The 25,086-nt window shown below is 66.6% G+C and overlaps 3 protein-coding genes across 5 annotated transcripts in view; 2 read left to right on the top strand and 1 right to left on the bottom strand.

Moving 5' to 3' along the window:
* The window catches only part of ACSF3 (acyl-CoA synthetase family member 3), a 68,561-nt gene extending 58,631 nt beyond the window's left edge, over window positions 1–9,930 (top strand). For both annotated transcript variants that reach the window (XM_076348910.1, XM_076348911.1), the window contains exons 8-10: window positions 4,829–4,963; window positions 5,612–5,723; window positions 8,894–9,930. In XM_076348910.1, the coding sequence (XP_076205025.1) occupies window positions 4,829–4,963; window positions 5,612–5,723; window positions 8,894–9,011 (365 nt within the window). In that variant the 3' untranslated portion in view covers window positions 9,012–9,930. The remainder of the gene's footprint in view (window positions 1–4,828; window positions 4,964–5,611; window positions 5,724–8,893) is intronic.
* Window positions 9,931–14,956: 5,026 nt separating this feature from the next.
* CDH15 (cadherin 15) lies at window positions 14,957–21,231 on the top strand. Its single transcript, XM_076348904.1, has 14 exons — window positions 14,957–15,054; window positions 16,837–16,989; window positions 17,193–17,348; window positions 17,430–17,574; window positions 17,661–17,821; window positions 18,025–18,153; window positions 18,273–18,458; window positions 18,534–18,787; window positions 18,926–19,068; window positions 19,142–19,378; window positions 19,462–19,701; window positions 20,158–20,294; window positions 20,381–20,536; window positions 20,623–21,231. The coding sequence occupies exons 1-14, from the start codon at window positions 15,004–15,006 to the stop codon at window positions 20,818–20,820; spliced, it is 2,346 nt and encodes a 781-aa protein (XP_076205019.1). The 5' UTR covers window positions 14,957–15,003; the 3' UTR covers window positions 20,821–21,231.
* Window positions 21,226–24,816, bottom strand: SLC22A31 (solute carrier family 22 member 31). Of its 2 annotated transcripts, XM_076348905.1 has the most exons (9): window positions 24,451–24,816; window positions 23,704–23,807; window positions 23,468–23,622; window positions 23,173–23,341; window positions 22,713–22,852; window positions 22,489–22,597; window positions 22,198–22,412; window positions 21,952–22,063; window positions 21,226–21,854 (listed from the first exon to the last, which is right to left on the bottom strand). In XM_076348905.1, the coding sequence occupies exons 1-9, from the start codon at window positions 24,814–24,816 to the stop codon at window positions 21,506–21,508; spliced, it is 1,719 nt and encodes a 572-aa protein (XP_076205020.1). In that variant the 3' UTR covers window positions 21,226–21,505. The 2 variants fall into 2 exon arrangements, with proteins under 2 accessions (XP_076205020.1, XP_076205022.1); XM_076348907.1 differs by lacking the exon at window positions 24,451–24,816 and having other exon boundaries at window positions 23,468–23,625; window positions 23,704–23,872.
* Between the last annotated feature and the right edge of the window lie 270 nt (window positions 24,817–25,086).

The following is a 25,086-nucleotide window of genomic DNA, read 5'->3' as shown; positions in this document are numbered from 1 at the left end:
CTTCCCCGCGCAGCTGGCTGCGAGGAAGGAAATACTGTTCCTGGCTCCGTGCTGAGCATCTGAGCACGGGCACGGCTGTCCTGACCCTGCTGTTGCGTGCTGCCGGGGTGATTCCTGTGCCGGAGGGAGGAGGAAGGGAGAGGCTTTGGGCGCGAGGGTGGAGAGGTGATGTGGTGCTGTTGGGGGTTCACCGTTCCCAAGCTGATTGTCTCACTGCCGCGAGCTCACGTCAGTCCTCCCGAAACCAGAGTAGCACCGGGCAGCTCCAGAGGCAGAACGGGTGCGAGGCTGGTGTAGCAGGAGGACGAGGTGTATCTTTGGGCTGGCTGGGCTCCTCTCCGGCCGCAGCAGCCCTGGGGCTCGTGGCCAGGCTGGACATGTGGGAGCCCTGCCCTGAGGCATGTGAAGGCTTGCACAGGGAGGAGAGATGGCCGGGCGATAGCAAGGGCAGTTGTCCCCATTTCGCACAAGAATAGATGGTGGTTCAGGAGCAGGATCACACAGGTATTGAACCCACTGTTTGAGGAACCGCTTCCACGGCATCCCTCCTGTCCCTGCGCTGATGCGCTGGGTGCTCCCTGGGAGCACCCGGGAGCCACGGGCACGGCTGGCTGGAAAGGAGGGTCAGCAGAAACGTGGTTTGGAAAGTGGTGACGTCTCATAGGGGGAGAGTTCTGTTCCCTGCTCAGAAATCCCCCCCCGTCGCCTCTGTTGCCCCTGCCAGCCGGGGGGGGGAGGTACCCACACTGGCAAAACACTCAGAGGCTGCTGGGCGAGGAGCACCGTGGTCTGCAGCCCGCTGGAGGTGGCAGCCTGCATAACGGAGCAGAAAAAGCCGGGGCAGCCGGGGTGGATGGAGCACAACGCCGGCAGCAGGGCTGCCTGTGGGGGCTGGGTGGGCTCATGCACCACCGGGCACAGGGACCCATGTCGGGAGCCCCGGGGAGGAGGGCACAACCCTTGCCACGGGCCCTTGGTGCAGTGCCAGGTTCGGAAATGACGCTTTTAGCACTGTTTAACGGCAGCACGTGGGGATAGTCATTAAGCAAACGACAGCATCCTTTTAACTAGTCTCACTGGCCCAGGAAATCCCTGCTGGCCTGGGAGGCAGCGAGCGCTTTGCTGCACTGGATGTGCCAGCGCACACGCCGTCTTGATGTGCTCGGCTGGTAGCAGATGGCGCGGGGCAGAGGGTAATGTGGCTGTCCTCGGCGGACGGCGGTCCCCCGGAGCGTGCTCCATCCTGTCAGCATGGGAAGTGACAGCAAGGCCCTGATGCTCGGCTTATGGGAGAGAGGAGACAGAAAGAAAGAGACGGGGGGGGGGGGGGGGGGGGGGGGGGGGGGAATTACAGAGCTCACAATAATCACAATAATAATGCTAACCACCCGCCGTGCCATGCTGCTGATGGGGCTGCAGGAATCCGTGTGAGAAGCAGCGACGGCGTTTGTGGGGAGCACGGGGATGGAAGGTGAGCAGCGAGGAGGGGGTCTCCCCTCCCTCTCCATGCCCAATCTGAAATGACTCTTCCTCCTCTCCCTGGCTGTGTGGGGAACATCTGGGAGAGCGACAGCTTGGGGAGCGCGTCTCCTTCAAAAAGCACATTTCACAGTTGGCAGTGGCACTTCTCTGAGCGTGGGGCACGTCTCCACGGGCAGGTGTGAGCAGACCCTGCCCGTGCTCCTGCCAGAGCCGGGAAGGCAGGGGACGGCCGTGCAGGGATGCTGGTGATGGCCGCGCAGGGATGCTCACGCGGGCTAGCCATCAGCCAGCCTGGCTCCAGCTGCCACCCAGCTGAGCCAGCCGGGCACGGCGCCCAGCCTAACGAGCCTGCTCCGGCGCCCAGCCTAACGAGCCTGCCACGGTGCCGGGCTCCCGCGCAGTGCCCGCGTCGCCTCGGCACGGCTCGCGGGGCCGGGACAGGTAGTCCACGTGGCGCTGGGAGCTCAGGCTGCTGCCAGCTCAGGTGTTTCGTTACGGTACAGCCATGCCCTCAAATCCCTCTGCTGCAAGCAAAGCACAGAGACTTCCCTCGCTGGAAATGGGATCTGAGGCCAGGTAACGCTGGGGCTTGAGTGTCCCACTCTGCCCGGGCCCCGTGCACGGGGAGACGGGAGCGGGGCAGAGATGAGACCCCGTGACAGGCCAGACCCCTGGCAGTTTGCTTTGCAAACGTGCTCCAGAGAAATCAGCCGTGGCCGACACCTCCCCGACAGACTCAAGGGCACACAGGGACGTGAATTCAGTCCTCGCTTATTGTAAGGCAAGATAAGGGGTGTGAGTCGTTTGGGCAGGCGCAGAGCACTTCGGCTTTCACATCAGGAGACCTTGGTGCAGAGAAATCTCCTGCCCCCACCCAGGTCCGTCTCATGGACCCAACTGTCCCTTGGACCTGTCCCTGGGACCGTTCTCCTCATCGCAGAGCAGGGGAAAATGCAACTGTGGCAGCTTTCGTGTGCTTAAATCCTGAAGAGCAACATGGGAACTGTGTGTCATTGAACCGGGTCTGAATTCCCTCTCCTCTCCCTGTCTTCTCTGTATGAATAAGCAGCTCCTGCTCTCCCTGCCGAAAGCTCGTGGCTCTCCGGTCCCCCAGTGCCACGTTTTAATTAATGTTCACTCTCCAGTCCTGTGTCAGTCACACATGCCACAGTGATACCGGGCGCAGAAGGTAGTTTATCACAGCAGTCATGAATTCCTTTCAACCCCGAGCAGCCAAACACCCAGAGAGCCCGAGTTTAAAACTCTCCCACAACTTTAAAATATTCCAGACAGCCTTCAACATCCAGGAGAGTGCCAAGAGGCAGGCAGACAAATACAGGAACAATTAATCATTCCCTGGCTGAACCGAGCAAGATGAGCTGCTCAGGATTTTGGCATCTGCCAGCTGAGTGGGGACACAGCTCTTTTGGGGAGCAGCCCGAATTTCAGAACTGATTCTGATATTTCATTGCTCTGACACCATAAATCTCTGGGCGTTCGCTGCCTTTGCACACACCGCGTGCGAACTCCGTGGTGTGCCAGAGGTGAGCTGGAAACGGGGTTTTGCAAAGCTGCGTAGCCGGTGGACATATCCTACGGTACCCGGGCTGTGAAGCGTGCCGGGAGCGCTGCAAAGCAGCGCTGGCGGGGCCAGAAGGAGCACTGGGAAGGAGGGGAGCGAGGCGGAGGTGGGGTTCAGCGACGTGAACGGTGGGGTGTGCTCACCTCTGCGGGGTGACACCGTGAGTCCCCCGGAGGAGAGGGGACTTCATCTCTGAAGGAGAGGACTGGGGTCCTCGCAGTCCTTGGCAGCGGGGAGGCTCTTCCCTGGGCCACCCAACAAAGTCCCCAGGTCTCCACCCATAGCAGAGCCCATGTGCTCCTTGCACAGCTTTCACCCAAACCAGAGGTTTAGCAGGTCCTCCTGGCTCAGAGGGCTGCCGGCCGCAGGGATGCTGGGATCCAGGACCCCGGGCTGTCCTCGTTCCCCACGTTTGGGACACGCGTCTGGACAGAGGGCAAGGCAAGCGAGCGCGTGAACTCCTGCAGCCCCAGCGGTGCCGGTTCACCCTGCTTTGTTAGAAGCTGCTTTTTCCCGCTGCCAATCTCCGTCTCATCTCCACATTTGAGCTTTCCAGCCGGCAGTGAAATGAGGTCTGCGAGCGAAGCCGCAGCAGGGAGCGGGCCGGGTGTGTGGACACAATGGCAGCGCGTATCATTAAGGAGAGGATGGAGACTGACGTGTGGGGGGGAGTGCTAAGGGCCCCCCTGGTGCTGCCATCAAGGCTCTGAAATGGAAACGCGAGGTCCCGAGCCCCCCCCCCCTCGCCCACCGGTTGGCAAAGGCCCTATTAGCAGGATGTGAGTAATCATCTTAAGTAGCTATCAAACTACACCAGCTTGTTAAGCATTTAGCCAGGTTGTGCTGACATGACCTCTCTCTTCAATCTTCCCAGCCTCGGCGCGAGCGGCTAATTACCGGATCACACCTGCCACACGCCTTCTCCCCCTGCAGAAAGGACAGGTCAGATCCAACATGTTGCTTAGGACAGTCTTGTCTTCCCGACGTTGTCCCCCACCTTTTTTTTTGTTAGTAGTAGCCACGCAGGAGTGGGGGAAAGCCCCCCTCGCGAGCAGTGGCATTGACAGCTGGAAGTCCCCAGAGCAAGGGCTGCTCCAGGGGATGGCGGGGGCTGGTGGCTGTGGTCGGGGCACGCACACGGCACTGGAGCTGCTAGGAAAGACCCGCCGTGGCTTCTGCAGGCTGCTGGAGGAGGGTGTCTCATCGCTGGCAAGGGCGAGCGGGGAGGAAGAGGAGGCTGGGGACTATGCGATGGGGGCTGAGCAGCCCCAGTGATGGCAGAGGTCCAGGAGGAGTCACGTCCTACCGGGACGGAACAACCGAGGTCTTTGTGACTGGTGATCGCCAGGAAGGCGAGGAAGGGGCTGAGCTGGAGCCTGCTTGTCTTGTGGTCCACGTCGAGAGTGCACTGGGGAACATATCCACCTGCAGCGATGGCTCCTATTTTCATTGCTGCCATATTAAAGGACTTCTGGGTGCATAGCCTTATTCTTCCCTTTCCCTCCACGGAAAAGCAATGGCTGTCTCCCCTCTGCGTGACCCCGGGAGCAGGCTGTCATGTGGAAAAGGCTGACACCCCATCCCTGGGGTCTCTGCAGAGATGCTCGTGACCGTCAGGCTGAGCGTGGCTCTCCCCATGTGCCAGTACGGGGAGCCGGGCTCAGCGCCTGCCCGGGGCATCGCCCGAGTGTCACATCTGCATGTCAGGAAAGGCAGAGGAGAAGCAAGGGGACGGCCTCTGATGGAGCCTGCTTTGCTTTTCAGGAGACACGGCAGTGTACAAAGACGGCGTTTACTGGATCAAGGGCCGCACCTCGGTAGACATCATCAAAAATGGGGGGTTCAAAATCAGTGCTCTGGAGGTGGAGCGTCATCTGCTCGCGCACCCGCACATCACAGGTACGCTGCTCCCCCCGGTCCCCCGTGCCGTGCCATGCCGTGCCGAGAAGGGACAGTGCGTGGGAGCCTGGCTCTAGCCACAGCCCTGGCTCAGCGGGTGCAGACGAGAGGCTGCCCAAGGGCTTGTGCCTGGAGGCTCTTTCCCAGCCTTCCCATTAGCGAGGCTGGGTCCAAGCAAAGAGCAGGCTGCATTTAAAGCTCGCTGTTACTTGTCTCCCGGGGCTGAAGCCGTGAAGCCTGCGGCCGAGTGCCGAGTCAGCAGCAGCTCTCATCTGATTTTGGAAATGAGACTATAATTAAATCTGTCCTGCCCTTGTGCGTGACCCTGTATGAGGGGATGGAAGCGGTGTCCCCGGCTCCACACCACTCTGTACATCATATTCCTCCCCATTGACTCTAAATTGCTCAAACCATGGGGCTTCCTGCCTTTTCCTTGGCAAAAAGCTCTGTTCTTGGAAATTGTGCTGGCACAAAAGTCCCGTTGTTTTCCTGTACTAACATCCCATGGCATCTTCCTCCAGGCACTGCTCTTCCCCGCACACTGCTGCTGCTGGCACCTACCAGCAGTGCTGAGCCCCTCTTCTACCCCACTCCTGACCCCAGAAATGGCTCGGGTTTCTCAGGCCGAGTCCTCTGCTCTCTCTGCAGACGTGGCCGTGATCGGGCCTCCAGACATGGTCTGGGGCCAGCGGGTCAGTGCTGTCGTGCAGCTGCGCAAAGGCAAGATGCTCTCCGTGAAGGACCTAAAGGACTGGGCCAGGTAAGATGCCATGGGGCAGCGCCCGGCGGGTGGCACAGCATGGGGAAAGCAGGCTCAAAGCCTGCAGCACCCTCATTAGGGACATGTCAGAGGAGGGGTGAAGGGGTGGCCAGCAGCAGCATTGTGCCTCAGGCTCTGGGGATGGAGAAAAGACCACAGCTCCAACCAGGAGGTCGCCAAGCAGGCGGGATAATGGAAATAAATGGGCCTCTCACCCCAAAAGTGCCTTTGATAAACGACCTGCACAGTGTGGCCAAGTGGCTCTTACCCCGCAGCCCCGAGCCCAGCCGCCGGCAGAAAGCACAGAGCAAGCACCAGGGCAGGGGAAGCTTCATGTTTTCTCAGCAGCAAGAACATTTGCTCAGCTTTTCCCCGGTGCTGCTGCAGTCGCTCCTTGCTTGCCTTCCTACCCGCTGGAAGCTGGCCCAGCCGGGTCCCCAGTTAACCCCCCCCCCCCCCGAGACCTCTCCCATGGGGTTTGGAGAGGGGGGAGACACCAGAGCTCATGGACCTTGCTCAGCATCACCGCACTACTAATGATCTGTGCCTTTCTGGAGGCACAGAGCAGCCACCTGCCATCCTGCAAGGTTTCAGCGTGGAAACCCGCGCCTCCTCATTCAAATTGGTCGGAGAGTGGCCAGTGCCGAGGTTTCGGGCATCAGCCATGTGAACGTAAGCAGGCGGGAGCCAGAAAGCAGAATCACCAGGTTTATCGCTAATATTCCATTAGCAAAATATTTAATAGCAGATTCTTTCTTTTCCTGGCAACTCCCTCCTTCAGGCTGCAGATATTTTTGGCGAGGCTGGCGCTATTTTGTAAGCGGCAGGAGCCCTTGTTTCATCAGGGGCTGCGCAGCAGCCAATTAAAGATTTCCCCTGGATCTGCAAAAATCGCAGTTGGGGGAACTGCGATTTAGCAAATGCAAGGAAGACGCTAGCTGGCCGGCTGCTGCTCTGATTAAACAGTTACGTAGTGGGGGAAGAGAAGAAAACAAAGAAACCAAACCCACACCAGGTTGCTGCTCAGGCAGAGGGGCCAAGACCGTGCCAGGGTGTCCCTCCTGCTGCTGTGCGCGTGTTAACCCTCTGGCTGCTGGTCGCCTGGGAGTCCTGCTCCTCCCAGGGCAGCCCACGGCCACCAGCAGCTTTTGCTTGATTTTACTGATGTCCTCTTGCAAGCTGAGATGCCCCTTCCTGGCCTGACACAGCCTGTCCTGGTCGGTACGGGGTCTGGTGCTCCGGACTTCTCCATCCGGGACCCTTCGTGGCCTCAGAACGGGGCAGGAGCAATGGAGAGCAGGAAAGAGATCTTCACCATGCCGTGCGGTGGCTGCTCATCCCTAAGCCTCCTGGCAGGGACATCGGTGACCCCAGCAGATCCCTTCTTCCGCCGTCCACGGCTGCGCTTTGCGGATCACCCGGGTGTTGCTCTGGGGGTCCCTGGCACAGGGCAGGGGGCTGCGCTCAGCCCCCCGTGTGCTCCCCCGCCTGCCCAGGGTAGTCCCCCTTGTCCCTGCACGTCTCTTCCCATCGCCGTCCCCAGCTCTGTGGGCAGACACGACGCTGTGCTGCCCGCACAGAGCAAAGGCAGGAGCCCTTGAAACAAAAGCCCCCAGAGGGTCGGAGGGGCTGGCCGCCCACCCGGGCTCCTCCAGGGCTGCTGCTCCCTGTCCAGCGCTGGCTCCAGGCGCAGCTCCAGCTCCCCCCGCCTGCCTCTCCCTCTCGCCCTGTCTCTCCCCTTTATTTTTTATGTCACTTACATTCGTTTGGCCCTTTTTCTCACACTCCCTGGCAGGAGACACATGTCCCTCTTCAGAGTGATTCATTTTGCCGCTTTCGCCTCCAGTCGTGCTTCCCGGCAACAGGCGCCGTCCCGAGTTCGAGGCATCCATATGGCAGGGGGTGCTGGTGGCGGGCGGGGGGAAGAGGGCCAGGCGATGGTTGAAGGGCTCAGCAGACTTGGCACCTCGCATTAGAGTCAGTGCCAGGATGCTGCCGGAGCTGGGCACGGCCCCAGGTTGGTGACACGCAGGCAGCAGAAGGCAGGAGAGCCCCCTCCCTCCGCACTCATCAAAGGGCACGGGGACAGTACTCGGCGCTCAGACTCCCTCCTGCAGCGGGAAGACCCCCCCGTGGGCCGGAGCACGTGGCTGGAAGTCGCTGGCAAGTCACCGGCACGCGCCGGGGAGGTGGCTCACCTATGGTCTCGGTCCTCAGGGACTGGCACCAGGACACATGGGGGTTCAGCATCCGTCACGCCGCTGCACCGTTTTCCCGTGCCGTCTCTAACGAGGAGGATCAATGAGACCACACCAGGGGCTCTGCCTCCGACTCGCTTGCTGAAGGCTCTCTGTGCCCCTTTCCCAAGGGGCGGGTGGGTGATGTTGTACTCACGGGGTGCTGCGTGGCAGGGCTGGCAGCGAGGGCAGCTGCTCCCGAAGGGCAGGGAAGCGGGCAGCCAAGGGTGACCCAGCGCAGCCAGCGCCCTCACCGAGGGGGCTGAGCACGGCGTGCAGAGCTGGCTACCGGTAACGGGGTCCAACGCCAGCCCAAAACACAGCAAGCGATGAGCCAGGTCCAGGGTGCAACCAGGGAGCACAGGCAGGAGCAAAACATGGCCAGAGATGAGCTACAGCGTGGGGCCAAAGTCCTCCCAGGAGACAGCGGCAAGGACAGAACTGGAGATGAGCTCTGCACCTCTGAGGGGCCCCTCCAGGGATGAGCCGATGGCAACACAGCTCTCTGCGGAGACAGGCTGGGAGCAGGCACCCCACAGCACAGCTCAGGAGGGGGCTAGGGCCCAGGGCTGAGGCTAAATGGGCTCCTGGGGCGTGGGTGGGGGCCCCAGGTGGGGCTGCTCACGGCTGTGGGTGCTCCCAGGACAGTTGTCCTGCAGAGGGGCTGCTCTCCAGCCCACCTCTTCTGCAGCACAGAAATGCGTGAACGGTGCGACCGCCCGGGGTCTGTGCTGAGCCCTTAGGAGAGAGCCAGGGCATGGTCTGCATTCAACCAAAGCCGCTTGCCTGCGGCCCCGCTGCCTGCAGAGCCACGGCTGGGAGCAAACGCCCGGATTCGGCAGCGTTTGCGAGGTCTCAGGACGGGCTCTGTAGGACGGAGGGGCTGGAAGCACTGGTCTGTCAGCCGTAACAGACTGGGCTTCTGCGTTGCAGGGAGACCATGGCACCGTACACCATCCCGACCGAGCTGATCGTGGTGGAGGAGATCCCGCGCAATCAGATGGGAAAAGTCAACAAGAAGGAGCTTCTGCAGCGCTTTTACCCAGCCTAGGGCATGGCCTTGGGCCAGGACCGGGAGCCCAGGGGTGTTTGATCCTCCACCACATCCATTCTCCCTCTACAACGGCCCTGACAAGGTACCAGCGGTGATTAGCAGTGGCAGGTCTGGGCTCACTGCAGTCCGGTCCATGAATAAAGTCCAGTAAAAGTAGGATTCATCCCACGTGGTCTCTTTGGCTGAACTGAGCCAGAGCTGCAGGGCCACTTTCCTTGGGCAGGAGCCATTTGCAGGGGGCTCGGGGCAGTCCTGGGTCTAGAAGCAAAGCGTGGGATGAACACTTGGGGGTCCCGGGCCAGGACTGCCCCCTACGCCAGCACTGGCAGCAGGCATGTGCTGGCAAGGTTGCTCTATTTAGCTGCCACACAGGCGGTGGGAGGCAGGTGAAAAGCAGACACCACGAACACATCCGCATCCACCCCGAGCTGGTCCCAGCAGCAGCTGCTCGGGGGCAGACAAATTCCACTGGCCCTCGGTGGGTCCTGCCAGCCCACCAGAGCCGCTCTGCCTGGGTGAGAAGGGCTGTCCGGGCTCCCCCGCTTTGCCTTCATCTGCCTCTGGATGTTCACCCCCGTTCCCTTTATAGCTCTGCCTCAGGCCACGTGAAACTCATCGCCAGATGAAATTACTCTTTAGATTAAACTCCTGTCTTCAGCCAGCTGCGGTGATGGCTGGTAATTTTGCCTCCTCTCTGCCCTTTCCCACCGACTCGGCAACTTTCCCCATAGTTTGGTTTGTAGAAAGGGGGAGTCTGAGAGAGCGAGTGGATCCCCTCACCGGTGGGATCCAGCTCGCCGTGGGATGCCCCATAACCTGCTGTGAATCGGTACAATCCACCTCCCTGCTCCACCAAGCGCCGCCTCCCATTTCCCAGCAGAAGTGACGAATAAATAAAAAATCACAAATAAATAAATACCGGCTGTGCTTACCAACCCAGTGCATCTCCCCCACCCAGGTGCTCCCGCGCCAGCTGGGCCCTGGCATGGAGCGATGGCAGGGGTGCCGGCACCACCGGGACAGAGCCCCGCCACCCTGGCTGGTGCCGGGGAGCGCTCCTCTGCCTGCGACGACCGTCCCATAACGGAGGGGGGAGGATGGGGGGAGGAAGGGGCAGGGACGGCTGCCAGGGCCTTGCAGTGACTTCAGTGTGATAGGAGAGCCATGAAGCATTGAATAATGTGTAGAGAGCCCAGGGAGATGGGTTCTCTCCCTGGAGGAATGGCGCGGCCGGGCAGGAGTTGGAGATGGGCTCAGTTTTTGGCTAGGGCGAGCGCACGGCGTGGCCGCAGCGTGGCGAGGGGTGCAAGCCACCGTGGGCACACGGTCCGGCGTGGGGTGGAGGCAGAGCCAAGCAGGGTGTTGGAGGCACCGGGGAGCAGATGCAGCATGAATTATACTGCATGTGCGCTCCCGTGCCTGTGCGTGTGTGTGTGTGCGTGTGTGTGTGCGCTGACACCAGCGCCCACGTCTGAAGGTCATCGATTTCCTGGAGGACAGGCGGTATCAATAAACCCTACCTTTATAAATGGATTTTTGTCCCTGTTTGACTTCAAGTGTGAGCTGCCGGCTACGCAGCAGTGGGCGATGGGGATCGATAACACCGTGGGGGGGATGGCGGTCGTGCCCTGCAGCTCCCTGACCAGTGGGTCCATCCCCGGTGCGGGGACAGTGCACTGGGGGGGCAGCGTGGCAGAGGGATGCTGGTCCGGTCCTGTCCAGTGCCAAGGGGGTGACAGGGAGCCCCAGATTTCCCTGCCAGCTGATGGGATCCTGGGAGCACCAGGGAGGGCAAGAGGACTGGGGAGCACAAGTAATTATATTGAATACTGTTGTTGGGGTCAGTGGAGCCCCGAACATCTGGGAGGACAATTAGTGAACATGGAGAGGACATGGAGGGGACATGGAGGGGACAGCTGGCAGACACGTGGCGCTGGGCAGAGGGAGCAGGGATGGGACGGGGACAAGAGAGGACGGGAAAGGGGAAGGCTATACGGATGGGGACAGGCTTCCTCCGCTGCAGCCCCTCCATCCCACCCCACCCTGCCCGCACTGACAGGTCCAGCCGTGCGCCCGCTCTGTCCATCCCTGCACCCTGCCCACGGCAGCATCTCCCAGGGCAGTGCCAGCACTTGGATTTTGGTACTTCGGGCTCAGGAGGGGTTGGGATGGGGCCCCCCCAGGGACACCAGGGACACACAGAGCTCACGCAGCCACCCCTCACCGTCCCACGCCGGGCAAGCACAGCGCTCTGGCACACGGACGCAGCGGCACGGTGCCCAGCTTGCCCCCTTCGCTGCGGCGTGCAGAGCCGAGCACCAGTGGCTCTCATCGGTCTGCAGGAGGGACCGAGCGGATCCTTTGTTAAAACATCAACGATGCAGTAAATTTTTTAACTTACCAAATAGATCAATATCAAATTATCATGTCTCACATTCATAACTCTTAAGCAAGCAACAATGGAGAAAGACAAGGTCACTGGAGAATAAAGAGCAGCAAAAGCTCTTAATGATCTATCATTCTCGACAACCCCAGGCACCCAGCACCAGCCCGGTGACAAGATCATTAATAAAACTCTGCAGGAACGCTATCGATTGCTTTGATGGATGATCACAGGTAGCAAATACTGTAAAACACCTGGCTGTCACACACTAAAATGAGTAGTTTGACTCACACCTCGGCGTGGGGACCCGGCTGCGACTCTGCCGGGTTTTCTCCTCGGTGGCGGCTTTCGCAGGGAGGGTGGTCGGCGGCACAGGCCTCGGGTGCCGGCGGCCGCAGCCCCCAGTTTGGGGCTGCCGCCCATGCTAGACCCCCATGGCTCCCACCTCCACTCCCCCACTGCTGTTCATCCCTATAGATGGGACCTGTTAATTAAAAGCCTCATTAAAGCACCCTGGTCTGGGTGCCCCAGAGCCCAGGTTGGGAGCTGAGCCTGCCGGAGATGGGTTTCAGTGACCCGGTGCCACTGGATGAACCTGGAGACCTGCTCCATCCCCTCACCACTGGATGTGGCCCCAGGACACCTACACAGCCCAGACATCGGGGACGGACAGGGGTCCCCAAGGCCATGGGCTTTGTCACCCCTGCACTGTATCTGTCTGGGGTGCAGGGAGGGGGTTGCACGTGTCCCCCCCCGCAGCTCCAGGTGCTTCGCTTGCGAGCCACGTCCGCATTGACGGTCTGATCATATGTACACAACCATTCAATTACCCCGTAATGGCTACTGGCTATTAAGCCATCAATCTCCTTCATTAAGGCCTGCCAGGCCCGTCCCCGGCATCGCACAATAAAACCATTAAAACAACAACAACCCAAAGTAGCATCTTTAATGCGTCGGATGTAACGCCGGCCCCACTGCTCATGCTGGCCATCCCGCAGCATCCCCCGCCCCGCCGCAGCCCACCCTGGGGTACCCAGGGACCTGCTCGCCCTGAGCAAGGTATCACCTTGCCGGGGTGTCCCCAGGGAGCGGGGGGCTGCCCACACCTCCGTGCCTCCCCAGCTGCTCCCAGCAAGCTCGCCCCTGCCCCGGGCGCAGCGGGCGGCTCAGCACGCTGGGACCTGCTCTCGCGCTTTATAGCTGACATTATCTTTTATTGCCATATAAAAGCCAAAGCTCCAGTGGCTTTATGGCTGCTGCACCGGCATTTGGCACTTCGCTGCTCGGCTCTGCGCTCCCGGCTGCTCGCTCTCCCCATCGCTGGGCATGGTGGGGATGGGGCACTGCCCCAGACCCCCCCCCAGTCCCTGCACTGGGGCCACAACTGGTCCCACTGCACCCACATTAGGGACACGGCCGGTCCCATCACCCACAGTGGGGGCACAACTGGTCCCAAAACCAGCTCTTGCACTGGCCTGGGTAGATCAGAGGGTGTCAGCTGGGAGGGGAGGGACCTGGCCCCTCCAAAATAGGGTGACCCCTTCTCCGACCTGGCACGGCAAGGGGAGTCGTAGGCCTGGGCTGGCTCCATTAGGACCCAGCATCTGTGGGACCCCAAGTCCCTGCACCCCAGTGGGAACCCCAGTTTGCAGGGGGAGAGGGGCAAGGGGTGGCAGTGCAGGGTCAGAGGTTGGGGGGGGGGGGAGGGGCGGCAGTCCTGCTGCCATGCCACAGCCAGAGCCATGCCACGGGCACCAGGTAGCTCCCGTGGCCGGCAGCACTGGCACCACGACCAGGGACTGGCGCCTTGTCAGAGCCCATCACATCCGCCGCCCCCGCGCCACGGTGCCGGTGGCAGGGAACATCTGCTCGGCCGCCCCGCTGCCATGGCGCGTTAGGGTCAGGGGCAGCCGCCAGGACCCCCCGGCCAGCGCTACCGGGGCAGCTCCTCGCCGTGACACTGATGCAGGGTGGCAGGGCGAGCGGGGCGGACGGATGGGATCAGACAGACAGACGGGCAAGTGAGCGCCGCTGCCCGCGCCAGGGCCCAGCCACGCCGCAGGTCAGCGGTGCCCGACGTTCCATGGCGCGGCTCCATGTCCCCTCCCGCTGTCCCTGGGGACACCGACAGCCCTGCCACCACCTCTCAGCTTCTGCAGATGGACAGAAGACATCCTGCATCCCGCCTCCTGCATCCCGTGTCCCTTTTCCCACACCTTGTGCCTTACCCCCGTGCCAGTGCCCCACGCTCCAAACGATGCCCCGCACCGGGAGGGCACCAAGGGCACTTTTTTCCCAAGAAGAGGAGCGGTGCTGGCCGGGCAGGGGTCCCCGCAGCGGCCGAGCGGGACGCGGCGAGGCCACCAGCGCCACCGAAACGCCGCACCTTCCCTTGCCAGGCCCAGGGCTTGGTTCCCCGGGAGGGCGAGGAGCCTCCCCGGCCCCCCTCCGCCCTGCCCGGGGCGGCGTGGCGGCTTTCTACCCCTGCTGCAGCCGGGACCCCCGGGACCCCGCGCCGGCGGGCGGAGGGCGGTCCCCGCTGCGGCACCCCGGGCGGCGGGGACCGCCGGTGTCGGGGCCGGTGGCCGGGACGCTGCTGCCACCTGGTGCCGCGGCCTCGCGGCGCCGCCGGGACCGACACCGGCACCGGGGGTCGGGGGGCAGCGCCGGGACCGGCCCGGGGGTCGGGGGGGAAGCGCCGGCACCGGCAGCGGGGGTCGGGGGGCAACGCCGGGGCCGGCCCGGGGGTCAGGGGGCAGCACCGGCACCGGCAGCGGGGGTCGTGGGGCAGTGCCGGGACCGGCCCGGGGGTCGGGGGGGCAGCACCGGCACCGGCAGCGGGGGTCGGGGGTCAGCGCCGGGACCGGCACCGGGGACCGGGAGCAGCGGGGGGGCCGGGGGCCTTGCCGGGACTTCAGGAGCAGCCGGGGGCCGCTCCGCCCCGTGGGAACCCGCCGGGGCCGGGACACCGCGGGACGCTGCCGTCCCTCTCCCGAGGCCTCGCTGGCCCCGGCCCCGCCACCAGCGCAAGCGGCACCGGCACCGGGAGCGGCCGGGGGGCCCGGGGCGGGCTCGCCTCGACGGGGGGCGCGGCGGAGCCGGGCGGGCAGAATCGGTCCCGGTGCCGGTCTCGGTGCCGGTGCCGGTGCCGATCCCTGTCCCGGTGCCGGTGCCGGTCCCGGTCCCGGTGCCGGACCAGCCGTGGCGGGGCGGCGGGGCCGGGTCTCTCCCTCCCCGCCCGCCCCGTCACGGCATCCCCGAGTCGCGCCCGGCGACAGCTGCCGCGTTCCCACCCGCCCTGCCCCGGGGGCCGCGCACCCCCGGCCCCCCGCCCTGGGCAGCGGGGACCCCCCCCGCGCCCCTCCGCACCCCCCCGAGCCCCCCGGGCCCCCCCCGCCGCCCGCCCCGCCGGGCCCCCGCCGGGCCCCCGCCGGGCAGGGGGTGCGGGCTCCCGGGCCGGGGGGGCGGCGGGGACAGCTGCCCGGCCGGGGGGGGCCCGGCCCGCTCGGCAGCACATGTGCTGTCACTCAGCCAGCCCCGCGGTTATTTTAGCTCGGGGCCGGCGAGCAGCTCGGGGCTGGCGGCCGGACTGCGCCCCGCTCCGCCATGGGCCCCCCGCTCCTCCTCGCCTGCCTGCTCGCCCCCCTCTGCGCTCGGGTAAGGGGCGCGGGGAGATGGGGAAGGGGTGGGGATGGGGATGGGGACCCCCCGGCTCCGTTCCCTGGGAGGGCCGGCTGCGATGGGGAGCCCGGATGCGGTGCCGGGGAGCAGCCGGACCCCAGACCCCACGGAGGCACATCCCTGGGGCTGGTGGGGATGGGGATGGGGGTGACGGGGGCTTGGTGCCCCTCTTGGGGCATTTCCCACCCCACAGATGGCGGCGGCAGGGGGGAGCCTGCGGCTCCGGCGCACTGCCTGCGTTTGTGAACCGGCAGATGGGATTTGGGGGAGGGTTAGGCACTCAGAAACACCCTGCTCCCCCCTTTCCCACCCCAGCTGCAGTCCCAGACCCCTCTGTACCCCCCTGTCCATGCATGTTCCCCCAGAGCCCCTCACCGCGGTCTCAGGCCTGAGCCACATGGGGCTGTTGGGGTTCTGGCCTGGGCCCCACAGCCGGGTGCTCAGGGTAGCGGAAGGAAAGGGGACCTGCAGGGCAGGCCCCTCCAACAGCAGGGCCCCCATCGCCCCACCACCACCCTCCCCATCCGCCCCGAGCTCCAGCAGCCTCCCAGGGAAGGGGGGGTCTCTCCTGGGGAGGGCAGAGGGACAGCTGGAGGCCGCAGGCAGCTCCCGTCACAACCTCAAAACAAGCCCCTTGTCCTGCCCATCCCGTGGGACCGGCACACAGCCCCCTCCCCTGCACAGCCCCGCACCATCCCCAGGGACCCCCAGCACAGCCATCCCCACTGCCCCGCTCCCCCACCCCGGGCAGGGTGCACACGCGGGGACCTGGGGCACCCCAGGGCACCCCGGCACCCAGCAGTGCAGCCAGATGGGTGCAGACATGAATGGGTGCAGACGCAGCTGCACGGCCTGGCACTGCCCAGATGTGCTCCCTCCCTGGGGAGGGGACAGCGCGTGTCCCCAGGGCCCAGGACGAGGGTGAGCCCTGAGGAACGTGGCATAGAGCCGAGGGGTGGGGGGGGCTGCGTGGAGCTGCAGCCCCACACCACAGCCCCCTGCCCCCTCCCAACCCCCATCTCCCAGCCCCCACGCCTGCTACCCACAGCTCCGGACCCCCACGCCACCCCCCCAATTCCCTGATCCCCCAGCCGCTCACGGCCCCGAAACCCATCTTAGCCCCCACAGCTCCCCGACCCCCACTGCAGCCCCCCCATAACTCGTGCTCCCCCAGTCTCCGTTCCTAATCCCCCCCCTCCCAGCCCCCAGCTCCATCCCAGCCCCCCCCAGCTCCCTGTTCCCCCCGAGCACCCCGGCTCTGTGCCCCAGCCGGGCCACCCATGCAGCCTAAACTGATTCTTGACCCTTCCGCCCTCGCTGCCACATCCATGCGGTGACGGTGACGTGGGCTGGGGCCACGCCAGGCGCTGCCAGCCCGGGGTAACCCCTTCGTCCCCACCGCGGGGATCCCGCGGGGCACAGCCTGGCCGTGAGGTGGGGCCATGCGTGGGGCACCACCGGGGTCGTTTGTGGGGCACCCCTTCCCGGCGAGCCCGGCGGCACACCCGTCACCATCACAGCAGGATGTCAGGGGACCACCGACACGAAGCTCCTGGGGGAGCTACGTGGCCTCTCCGCTCCCCCAGACCCAACCCCATCAGGGGGTGCCAGCACCGTGCACCCCGGCACCGTGCACCCCGGCACCGTGCATCCTGACACCGCACACCCAGCCGGGGTGCAAGGCCCTGCCCACTTCCCCAGCATTGCACCCCACTCCGGAGGTTTTGGGGTCACCAGCAGCACTGTGTCTCCCCACAGGGTGCCAGCCCAGCCCAGCCAGGTGCTGCAGCCCCGGGCAGCCCCCAGGCCTGGCGGCAGCACGAGGGTCCGCGGCGGGTGAAGAGGGCCTGGGTGATCCCCCCCATCAGCGTCTCAGAGAACCACAAGCGCATCCCCCACCTTCTGGTGCAGGTAGGCAGGGAGCCCCCCACCCTGCTGCCTGGAAGAGAGGGTGGGGGGCACCCTGGGTGAGGGGCACCCTGGGTAGGGGGATTGCACGGGGGCACCCCAGGAGGGGGACATGGCATGGGGGGAGACTCAGGGCAGAGGGGGACCCCAGGTGGGGGACAGACCCCCCAGCCCTGGGACCACCAGCCCTGCTTTCCCCGGGGCAGATCAAGTCGGACAAGCAGCAGCCCGGGGGGGTGATCTACAGCATCAAGGGGCCGGGAGTGGACGAGGAGCCCCTGGGCATCTTCTCCATTGACAAGTTCACTGGGAAGGTCTTCCTCAACGCCATGCTGGACCGGGAGGAGAACGACCGCTTCCGGGTAAGGATGCTGCCCAGCCGCCCACAGCCCCCTCCCCAGCCCCCCCAGCCAGGCCTCGACCCACCCGCTCTGCGCCCACAGCTGAAAGCCTTCGCGCTGGACCTGGGCGGCGTGACGCTGGAGGACCCCACTGACCTGGAGATCATCGTGGTGGACCAGAATGACAACCGGCCGCTCTTCCGGCAGGACGTCTTCACCGGGCGAGTGGTGGAGGGGGCTGAGCCAGGTGGGTCCAGCTGGGGGACCGGGGCTGGGGGGGTGCTGAGCCAGCCCCCCACGCCGGCACCCACTGGGGCGCTCCTGTGGCCGCAGGGACCTGCGTGATGACGGCAGACGCCACCGACGCCGATGACCCCGACACAGACAACGCGGTGCTGCGGTACTCCATCCTGGAGCAGGGCGCTGCCGGCATGTTCAGTATCAACGCCACCACCGGCGAGATCTGCACTGCGCGGCCCGGCCTTGACCGCGAGGTAGCGGGCATGGGGGGCGCGGGTGGCACCGGAGCGGCACTGGGACTGGGGGCAGCCAGAGCCCCCCAGCTGGTGAAACCACATCTCCAGCCATGAGCAGACCCAGGCGTGGGGACAGGGTGGGTGGCCAGCAGCTGGGGGACCTCTGGGCTCCTGGATGGGCTGGAGGGTCTCAGCACCGCCCCCCCCCTCCTTCCCCGCAGACCGTGGGGGTATACAACCTGACGGTGCAGGCAGCCGACATGTCCGGGGATGGGCTCACCACCACTGCCACGGCCGTCATCTACCTGGAGGACATCAATGACAACCCTCCCGAGTTCACCAAGGAGGAGGTAGTGGCCAGGGATGGGTGGGGGGATGTGTGGGGGTCAGCGGGGTGGGAGTCCCCCCCGCCCCGGGGGCAGCAGCATCCCAAGGGGGCAGACACCAGCCCCATGCCGCTCTCCCCCAGTTCTCCATGGAGGTGGAGGAGCAGGCGGCCGGCGTGGATGTGGGCAAGGTCTTTGTGCACGACAAGGACCTGGCCGGCTCGCTCAACTGGCTGGCCAAATTCACCATCCTGGAGGGCGACCCCGAGGGCGCCTTCACCATCCGCACCGACCCCTACACCAATGACGGCGTGCTCTCTGTGGCCAAGGTGGGCACGGGGCAGCTGGGGGACCATGGGGGGGGCGGTCCCATGGCTCGGCTGACCCGTGGCCCCTCTCGGCAGCCGCTGGACCACGAGGTGCGGGACCGCTTCGAGCTGACGGTGTCGGTGCAGAACGAGCGGCCGCTGGAGCCCATGGCCCCCACCAGCCCCCGGGCGCTGGCTACCGTGTGGGTGCGGGTGCGGGACGTGAACGAGGCGCCCGTCTTCCGTGAGAACCCGCGGCGGGTCAGCGTGCTGGAGGGGGTCCCCCCGGGCACCCCTGTCACCACCTACACCGCCAGCGACCCTGACACCCGCCAGCTCCAGACCCTCACGTGAGTCCCAGGCCACAGGTTTCGGCACCCGGTCCCCTTGCATCGCCTCCCAGCACCCACCGCCTTTGGGCCCCTGCATGTGCAGCCCGCGGCGGGTGTTTCAGGGGGTGATGGCATGCACCCCCCCTGCGCCCACAGCTACGCGCTGCTCTACGACCCAGCGGACTGGCTGCAGCTGGACCCCCATGCCGGCACTGTCCGCACCAAGCGGGAGCTGCTGCACCCCTCCGCCTTCCTGCAGGGCGGCTGGTACATCGCCCTGGTCCTCGCCCGCGATGACGGTGAGTGGCCCCCCCCTGCTGTGGCCCCCCCATCCCGCTGTCCCCCCCTGACCCCTCTGCTCTGTGCCTCCAGCTGAGCCCCCGCTCTCTGCCACCGGCACCCTCTCCATCGAGATCCTGGAGGTGAACGACCATGCGCCCCTGCTGCAGCCGCTGGCCGGGGTGGTCTGTGGCCGGCCGGGCCGTGGGGGGAGCCTGCTCCTGGGGGCTACGGATGATGACCGACCCCCCCACGGTGCCCCCTTCCACTTCCAGCTCAGCCCCCAGCACCCCCAGCTCGCTCGCAACTGGAGCATCACTCGCTTCAATGGTGAGGGCTGGCCAGGGGGGGGGTGCTGCATGGGGGAGCCGGGGGGGGACCCCGCTCACCCCCTGCCCGCGCCCCTCCTGCAGTGACCCACGCGGTGCTGGCCGTGCTGGTGGAGCTGCCTGAGGGGCCCTACTCGCTCCCGCTGCTGCTCCGGGACTCGGGGACCCCCCTGCGGGAGCGGCAGCAGCTGCTGAACCTCTCGATATGCCACTGCGGCCGGGACGGCACCTGCGAGGACGGTGTCCTGGCCGCAGCCACTGCCGGGGCCGGCATCACCCTCGGGGCCCTCATGATCATCCTCGGCAGCAGCATCCTCCTCCTTGGTGAGTGAGACCCCCGACCATCCTCACCCCCACCCCTCCCGGCCCCTCCATCCTGCCCCCACCCGGCACCCCAGTCCCGTGCCCTACCACGCAGTGCCGGCCCTGGCCACCCATCCCGAACCCCACCAGCACGCTCCGTCACCTCGTTCCCCACCCCACCCATCACCCCATCCTGGTCCTGGCCACCCCATCCAGTCCCTACCCATGACCCTCAACAAACACCCCCCCCCCCAGCAACCCCTTCTGACCCCTACCAAGACCCCCCCTAACCATTTCCCTCATCGCCTGTCCCCCCCCCCCCCAAATCCCTACCTCCATCCCCATCCCACTCTCCCAGCCCCACCAACTGCATCCCAACCCAACCAGCACCCCCATCGCCCCATGCCCAGACACCCCAGCCCCGTGTGCCCCAGGCCCCCGTACCCCACCCCGTGCCCACCCGCCCTCTGCCTGCAGTGCTGGCGGGGCTGGGGGCGGCGCGGGCCCGCGGGCGCCGGCGGGCTCTGCGCAAGGGGCTGCTGCAGCGCTCACGGGACGACATGCGCGACAACATCCTCAACTACGACGAGCAGGGCGGGGGCGAGGAGGACCAGGTCAGCAGGACCCGGAGGGGGGTCCTGGGGAGGGGTGGGGGGGTCCGCCCCAGCCCCGCACCCCTGACCCCCTCCCGTCCCCGCAGGATGCATATGACATCAACCAGCTCCGGCACCCCGAGCTCTTCCCGCCCCGGGCCAAGCCGCCGGTGCGCAGGGACGCCCCGCTCAGCTCCGCCACCCCCCTAGCCCCCCGCAAGCTGCCCAGCAGCCCCTCCGACATCGAGGACTTCATCAACGAGGTGGGGATGGGGCCCGGCACCCCCCTTGCACCCTGCCCCCCCCCCCCAACCCCAGCCGGGCTGACGGTGCCCCCCTGTCCCCACAGGGGCTGGAGGCGGCCGACAGCGACCCCAGCGTGCCCCCCTACGACACGGCCCTCATCTACGACTACGAGGGCTCGGGCTCCGTTGCCAGCCCCCTCAGCTCCATCGTCTCCAGCCTGACGGACGAGGACCAGGACTACGACTACCTGAGCGAGTGGGGGCCGCGCTTCCGGCGCCTGGCCGACCTCTACGGGCAGTAGTGGGGACGGGGCGGGGGCGGCGGGGGGCTTGCACACGCGTGTGCATGAGATGCCCAGATGCAGCGGCTTTGCACATGGACACGCACAAGATGCCCGGCTGCAGGGGCATCGCACACGCGTGTGCACCAGGTACCCAGATGCAGAGGCTTTGCACACACGTGTGCACCCAGAGAGATCCCAGTGCAGGGGTTTGCACGCCTGCACACCCCCGCGGACCCGGCGCCCAGCAAACCGCGGGAAGGCAGAGGCCGAGTGCACGGGCAGCCCTGGGGGGGACACCCCGGGGAAAGACCCTGCAGAGCCAGGGGGGTGAGGAGTCCCCCAGGTCTCCCATAATAAAGACCCCAGAGAAGGGGGCCGGTGGCAGGGGTGCCGTGCGGGGCCCCCGACCGCGCCAGCCGCCCATAGAAACAAGGCACTTTTATTGGCAGCCCGCGAGCGCCCTCCACAAACACCCCGGGGGGGCATCACCCCTGCCCCAGGACTCCCAGCACAGCTCCTCCTGGGGCAGGATCCGGCCCCGCCGTGGGGTGGGTGCGCTGCCCCCCACACCAGCTATCGCACATGTCCCGGGTGCACCCCGCCGTCCCCACAAGCACCCGTGGATGTGGGTCCTGGTGCTCCGTGGGGGTCCTGGCACTGTGCTCAGCCCCCCAGCAGCAGGGAGACCCTGGGGGAGGCACAGCTACGTCTCACGGGGAACAGCCGGGGAGCCCAGCATCCTCTTGGTGGAGGCGGCGAGGCGGGAGTAGTCATGGGGGATGCCGTGGGGGGCAAGCAGGGGCAGGTGGTCCTCGCGGGGGGGCCGGTGGAAGAGGGGGGGCCGGCGCTGGCTCTCACCGTCCTGCAGGGACTGGGGCAGGCTGCGGCCCTGGCTCTCTGGCAGCAGCATGATGCTGAGGACAGCGAGGATGGCGAAGGAGGCGAACACCACGTGGTGCAGGAAGAAGCCGCGGCTGTTGGGGATGGCGGTGATGGGGGCGGCCGCCTTGCCCACGAAGCTGGCCCCCACGACGAGGCCCAGCCCGGCACCCCTGCAGGGGAAATGCGCTCAGAGTGGACCCGGGGGACCCTGCCCGGGTGTCCCCCCACCCCAGCGTGGCACAGGGAGGGTGGCAGCTCCCCCCCTACCTGACCACGGTGGGGAGGACCTCGCTGGCGAAGAAGATGCTGAGCATGGCGACGGCGTGGGAGGCGGTGATGCCCACCACAGACAGGGTCAGGACAATGAGGTCCAGCAGGTCTGATGGGAGGGGGGGAAAGCACCATCGGGGGTCAAATCCTGCATACACACCCCCCCAAGCATCCCGTTCCCACCCCCAGCCGGGGGCCACATCCCACCGCAGGGCGGGCGGGGGTTCCCCCATCCACCCTTACACTGGGTGAGGGCCAGCAGCAGGAGGGAGGAGATGCCGGTGAGGACGGTGCAGAGCAGGAGGATGGCGCGGCGCCCGAAGCGCTCGGCCGTTAGGCAGACGAAGAGGCAGGCAGCCGCCTCGGTGCCCACCAGCACGAAGTAGGAGGAGAAGAAGCGGGGCAGGTGGGGGGCCAGGTTGCGGGTGAAGCAGTGGCGGATGCCGGAGCCAATGAACCTGCGGGAGAGGGGGGTCAGGGGGCCGTGAGCGGGGACCCCACCCCCCAACTGCCGCCGCCCCCCCGCCTGCTCACGCCGCGAAGCCAAGGATGACGCTGTTCTTCCAGATGACCCTGGTGCCGAAGATCTCGCAGACGGCGTGGTACCGGGGCTGCGGGGACCCCTCAGACAGGGACTCCAGCTCTGCCGGGACAGGGGGACCCGGGTTAGAGCCGGCACCGTCCCACCGCCCCTGGCACTGCAGGTTTGGGGAGGGGGCCCGGCAGCCGCGTTGCCCTCAGCAGCCCCTGCCAGGCACCTGCGAGGAGGCTCTCCTGGTGGCAGGAGCTGTCGTCGGAGCCGCTGCTTTCGGCCAGCGCCTGCAGGGTCTTCCTGGCCCTCTCCAGCTGCCGCGTCGCCAGCAGCCAGCGCGGTGACTCCAGCAGCAGCGCAGGGCACCTGGGCCGCAAGTGTCGGTGTCACGGGGCTCCCCAGGGGCCTGGCCCCCCTCCAGCACTGACCCCCCCTTCCCAGCTTCAAAGTGACACTGCCCAGAAACCCTCAACTTCAAACCTGAGCAAACATTTACCCAGGGCGGGGGGAGTCCCCACACTCCACCTGGAGAGCCCCGGCCAATCTTTGATCCCCACCGCAGCGCCGGGCAGGGTGTGCCGGGCTGGGATGTTGCCCTGGCGCTCCCTGAGCACAGCTCAGCCCCGCCGCGGGTGGCAGCCCCCTCCCTGCACACGCAGCCCCCCGGCCCGGGGGGGGGTCCTTACCACCAGCAGGCAGCCAGCAGAGCCAGGATCATGGTGACGGCACCCTGCAGCACCCGCCAGTCCCGACACAGCACGGCCAGCCCCGGCAGCAGCAGCTCCCCGGCGATCCAGAAGAAGCCGGCCACCATCGTCACCCCCAGCCGGTGCGGGGGGTCACATAGCTCCAGCCCTGGCATGGGGGGCGAGGGGTGCACCGTGGGTGCCACGGCCGCGGGGCATCCTGCACCCTGGAGCATCCTGCATCCCAGAGCGTCCTCAGTCCCCACGCCACCGCAGACCCCGCCAGCACACTCACGTGCCACATAGAGGGAGAGGAAGGCGCCTGCCAGCGCCGCCCCGAAGAGCAGCCGTGCGACCAGGACCATGACGTAGTCCGCGGCCAGCGCCACGCCGAGGCCCAGGGGCACCGCCAGCACCAGGGACACCACGAAGGCAGGCCGGCGGCCGAACCTGCTGGGGGATGGGCTGTGAGCAGGGCTGGGCACGGTGTCCCCCTGCCCGGGGGGAGCTGCCCCGGGGACCCCCGATTACCTGTCGCAGGCCAGGCCGGCAGCGACGCTGCCCAGTGTCCAGCCCAGCAAGTGCGTGGTCTGCTCCAGGGGCACCTTCCAGCGCGAGGCGCACACCAGGTCCCACTGCGTGTGAGGGGGGACGTGGCGGGGAGATGTCTGCATGGGCGTCCCAGCAGACACCCCCCCCCCTGCCGCTGCCCGCAGGGCTGGGGCAGAGGGGGTCAGGAGCCCTGTGAGTTGCCTGGGGGGCTTCTGGCCAGCCCCCACCCCACAAGCAGAAATGTGGGGCTGGATGTGGAGGGACAGTGCTGACAGAGCTCTGTCCCCTGTCCCCCCTCAACACCCCTTCCCCCCAGGGCTCTTCCCAGCCACCCCCAAAGTCCCTCCACGGGGGTCTCCCACCTTCTCCCCCCGAGGACCCCTCTCCCTTCCCCAGGACCCCTGGTCCCCCCCAAGCAAGCTCCCTCTCCCCCCAGACACCCCCCCCCCGCGGTGCTCCCCCTGCACATCCAGGGCTTTCCCGTAGGACTCTTGCTGGGGTCCCCAGCCCCCTTTCCCCCCTCCCCAGGCATCCACCCCCCTAACCTCCCCCCCACCCCTCGACCCCTCCTGTATCCAGGGGACCCCCCCAGCCCCCTCCAGAACGACAGGACACCCCCCCCAGGCCCCAGGGGTGTGTGTGTGTGTGTGTCCCCTCCTCCAGCCTCCCCCGACCCTGAGACCCCCCCGAAACCACACGCCTCCCTTCCTCCCCCCCCCCCGCGACCTGGGTGACGAGGTTGGAGCGGAGGCCGGCGGCGGGCAGGGCGTAGTGCCAGCCGCGGGTGCAGGGCCCGGTGCTGTTGGGCCGGGCGCTGCCGGTGCCGGTGCCGGTGCCGGTGCCGGTGGGGCGGTAGCGGTAGAGCTGGCAGGGGCTCCAGCCGCCGCCGAGGCGCGGGACGGCGGCGCGGAGCAGCGCGGCCCCCGCCAGGCGGCGCAGCGGCGGCGGCAGGAGCGCGGCGTCGGGGCGGCAGCGGTGGGGCGGCGCCGCGCCCAGCGCCCACCCCAGCGCCCACCCCAGCGCCAGCGCCGCGCACGGCGCCCACCCCCCCGCCGCCCGGCGGCCCCGCGGACGCGACCCCCCCGCCGCCATCGCCGCCTTCCTCCTCCTCCTCCTCCTCCGCCGCCGCCGCCGCCGGGGATCGCTCGGCGCGGGCAGGTGGGGGCGGCACCGGCGCGGACCGGCCCCCGCGGGGACCGCCCCCGCCCGGCCCCCGCCCCGCCCGGCCTGGACCCCCCCCCCCCCCCCCAGCCCGGGCTCTACCCTCCTTAAGCTCCGGGTCCCCCCCGACCGGTTCAGCCCCCCGCAAGCCTAGTCCAGCCCCCAAGCCCGGCTCGCCCCCCCCAGCCCCGATTCGGTCCC

This window comes from Aptenodytes patagonicus, chromosome 11 (genome assembly GCF_965638725.1).
Source record: "Aptenodytes patagonicus chromosome 11, bAptPat1.pri.cur, whole genome shotgun sequence".
In the NCBI taxonomy this organism is placed as follows: Eukaryota; Metazoa; Chordata; class Aves; order Sphenisciformes; family Spheniscidae; genus Aptenodytes; species Aptenodytes patagonicus.
This window is presented reverse-complemented; position numbering and strand designations above follow the sequence as displayed.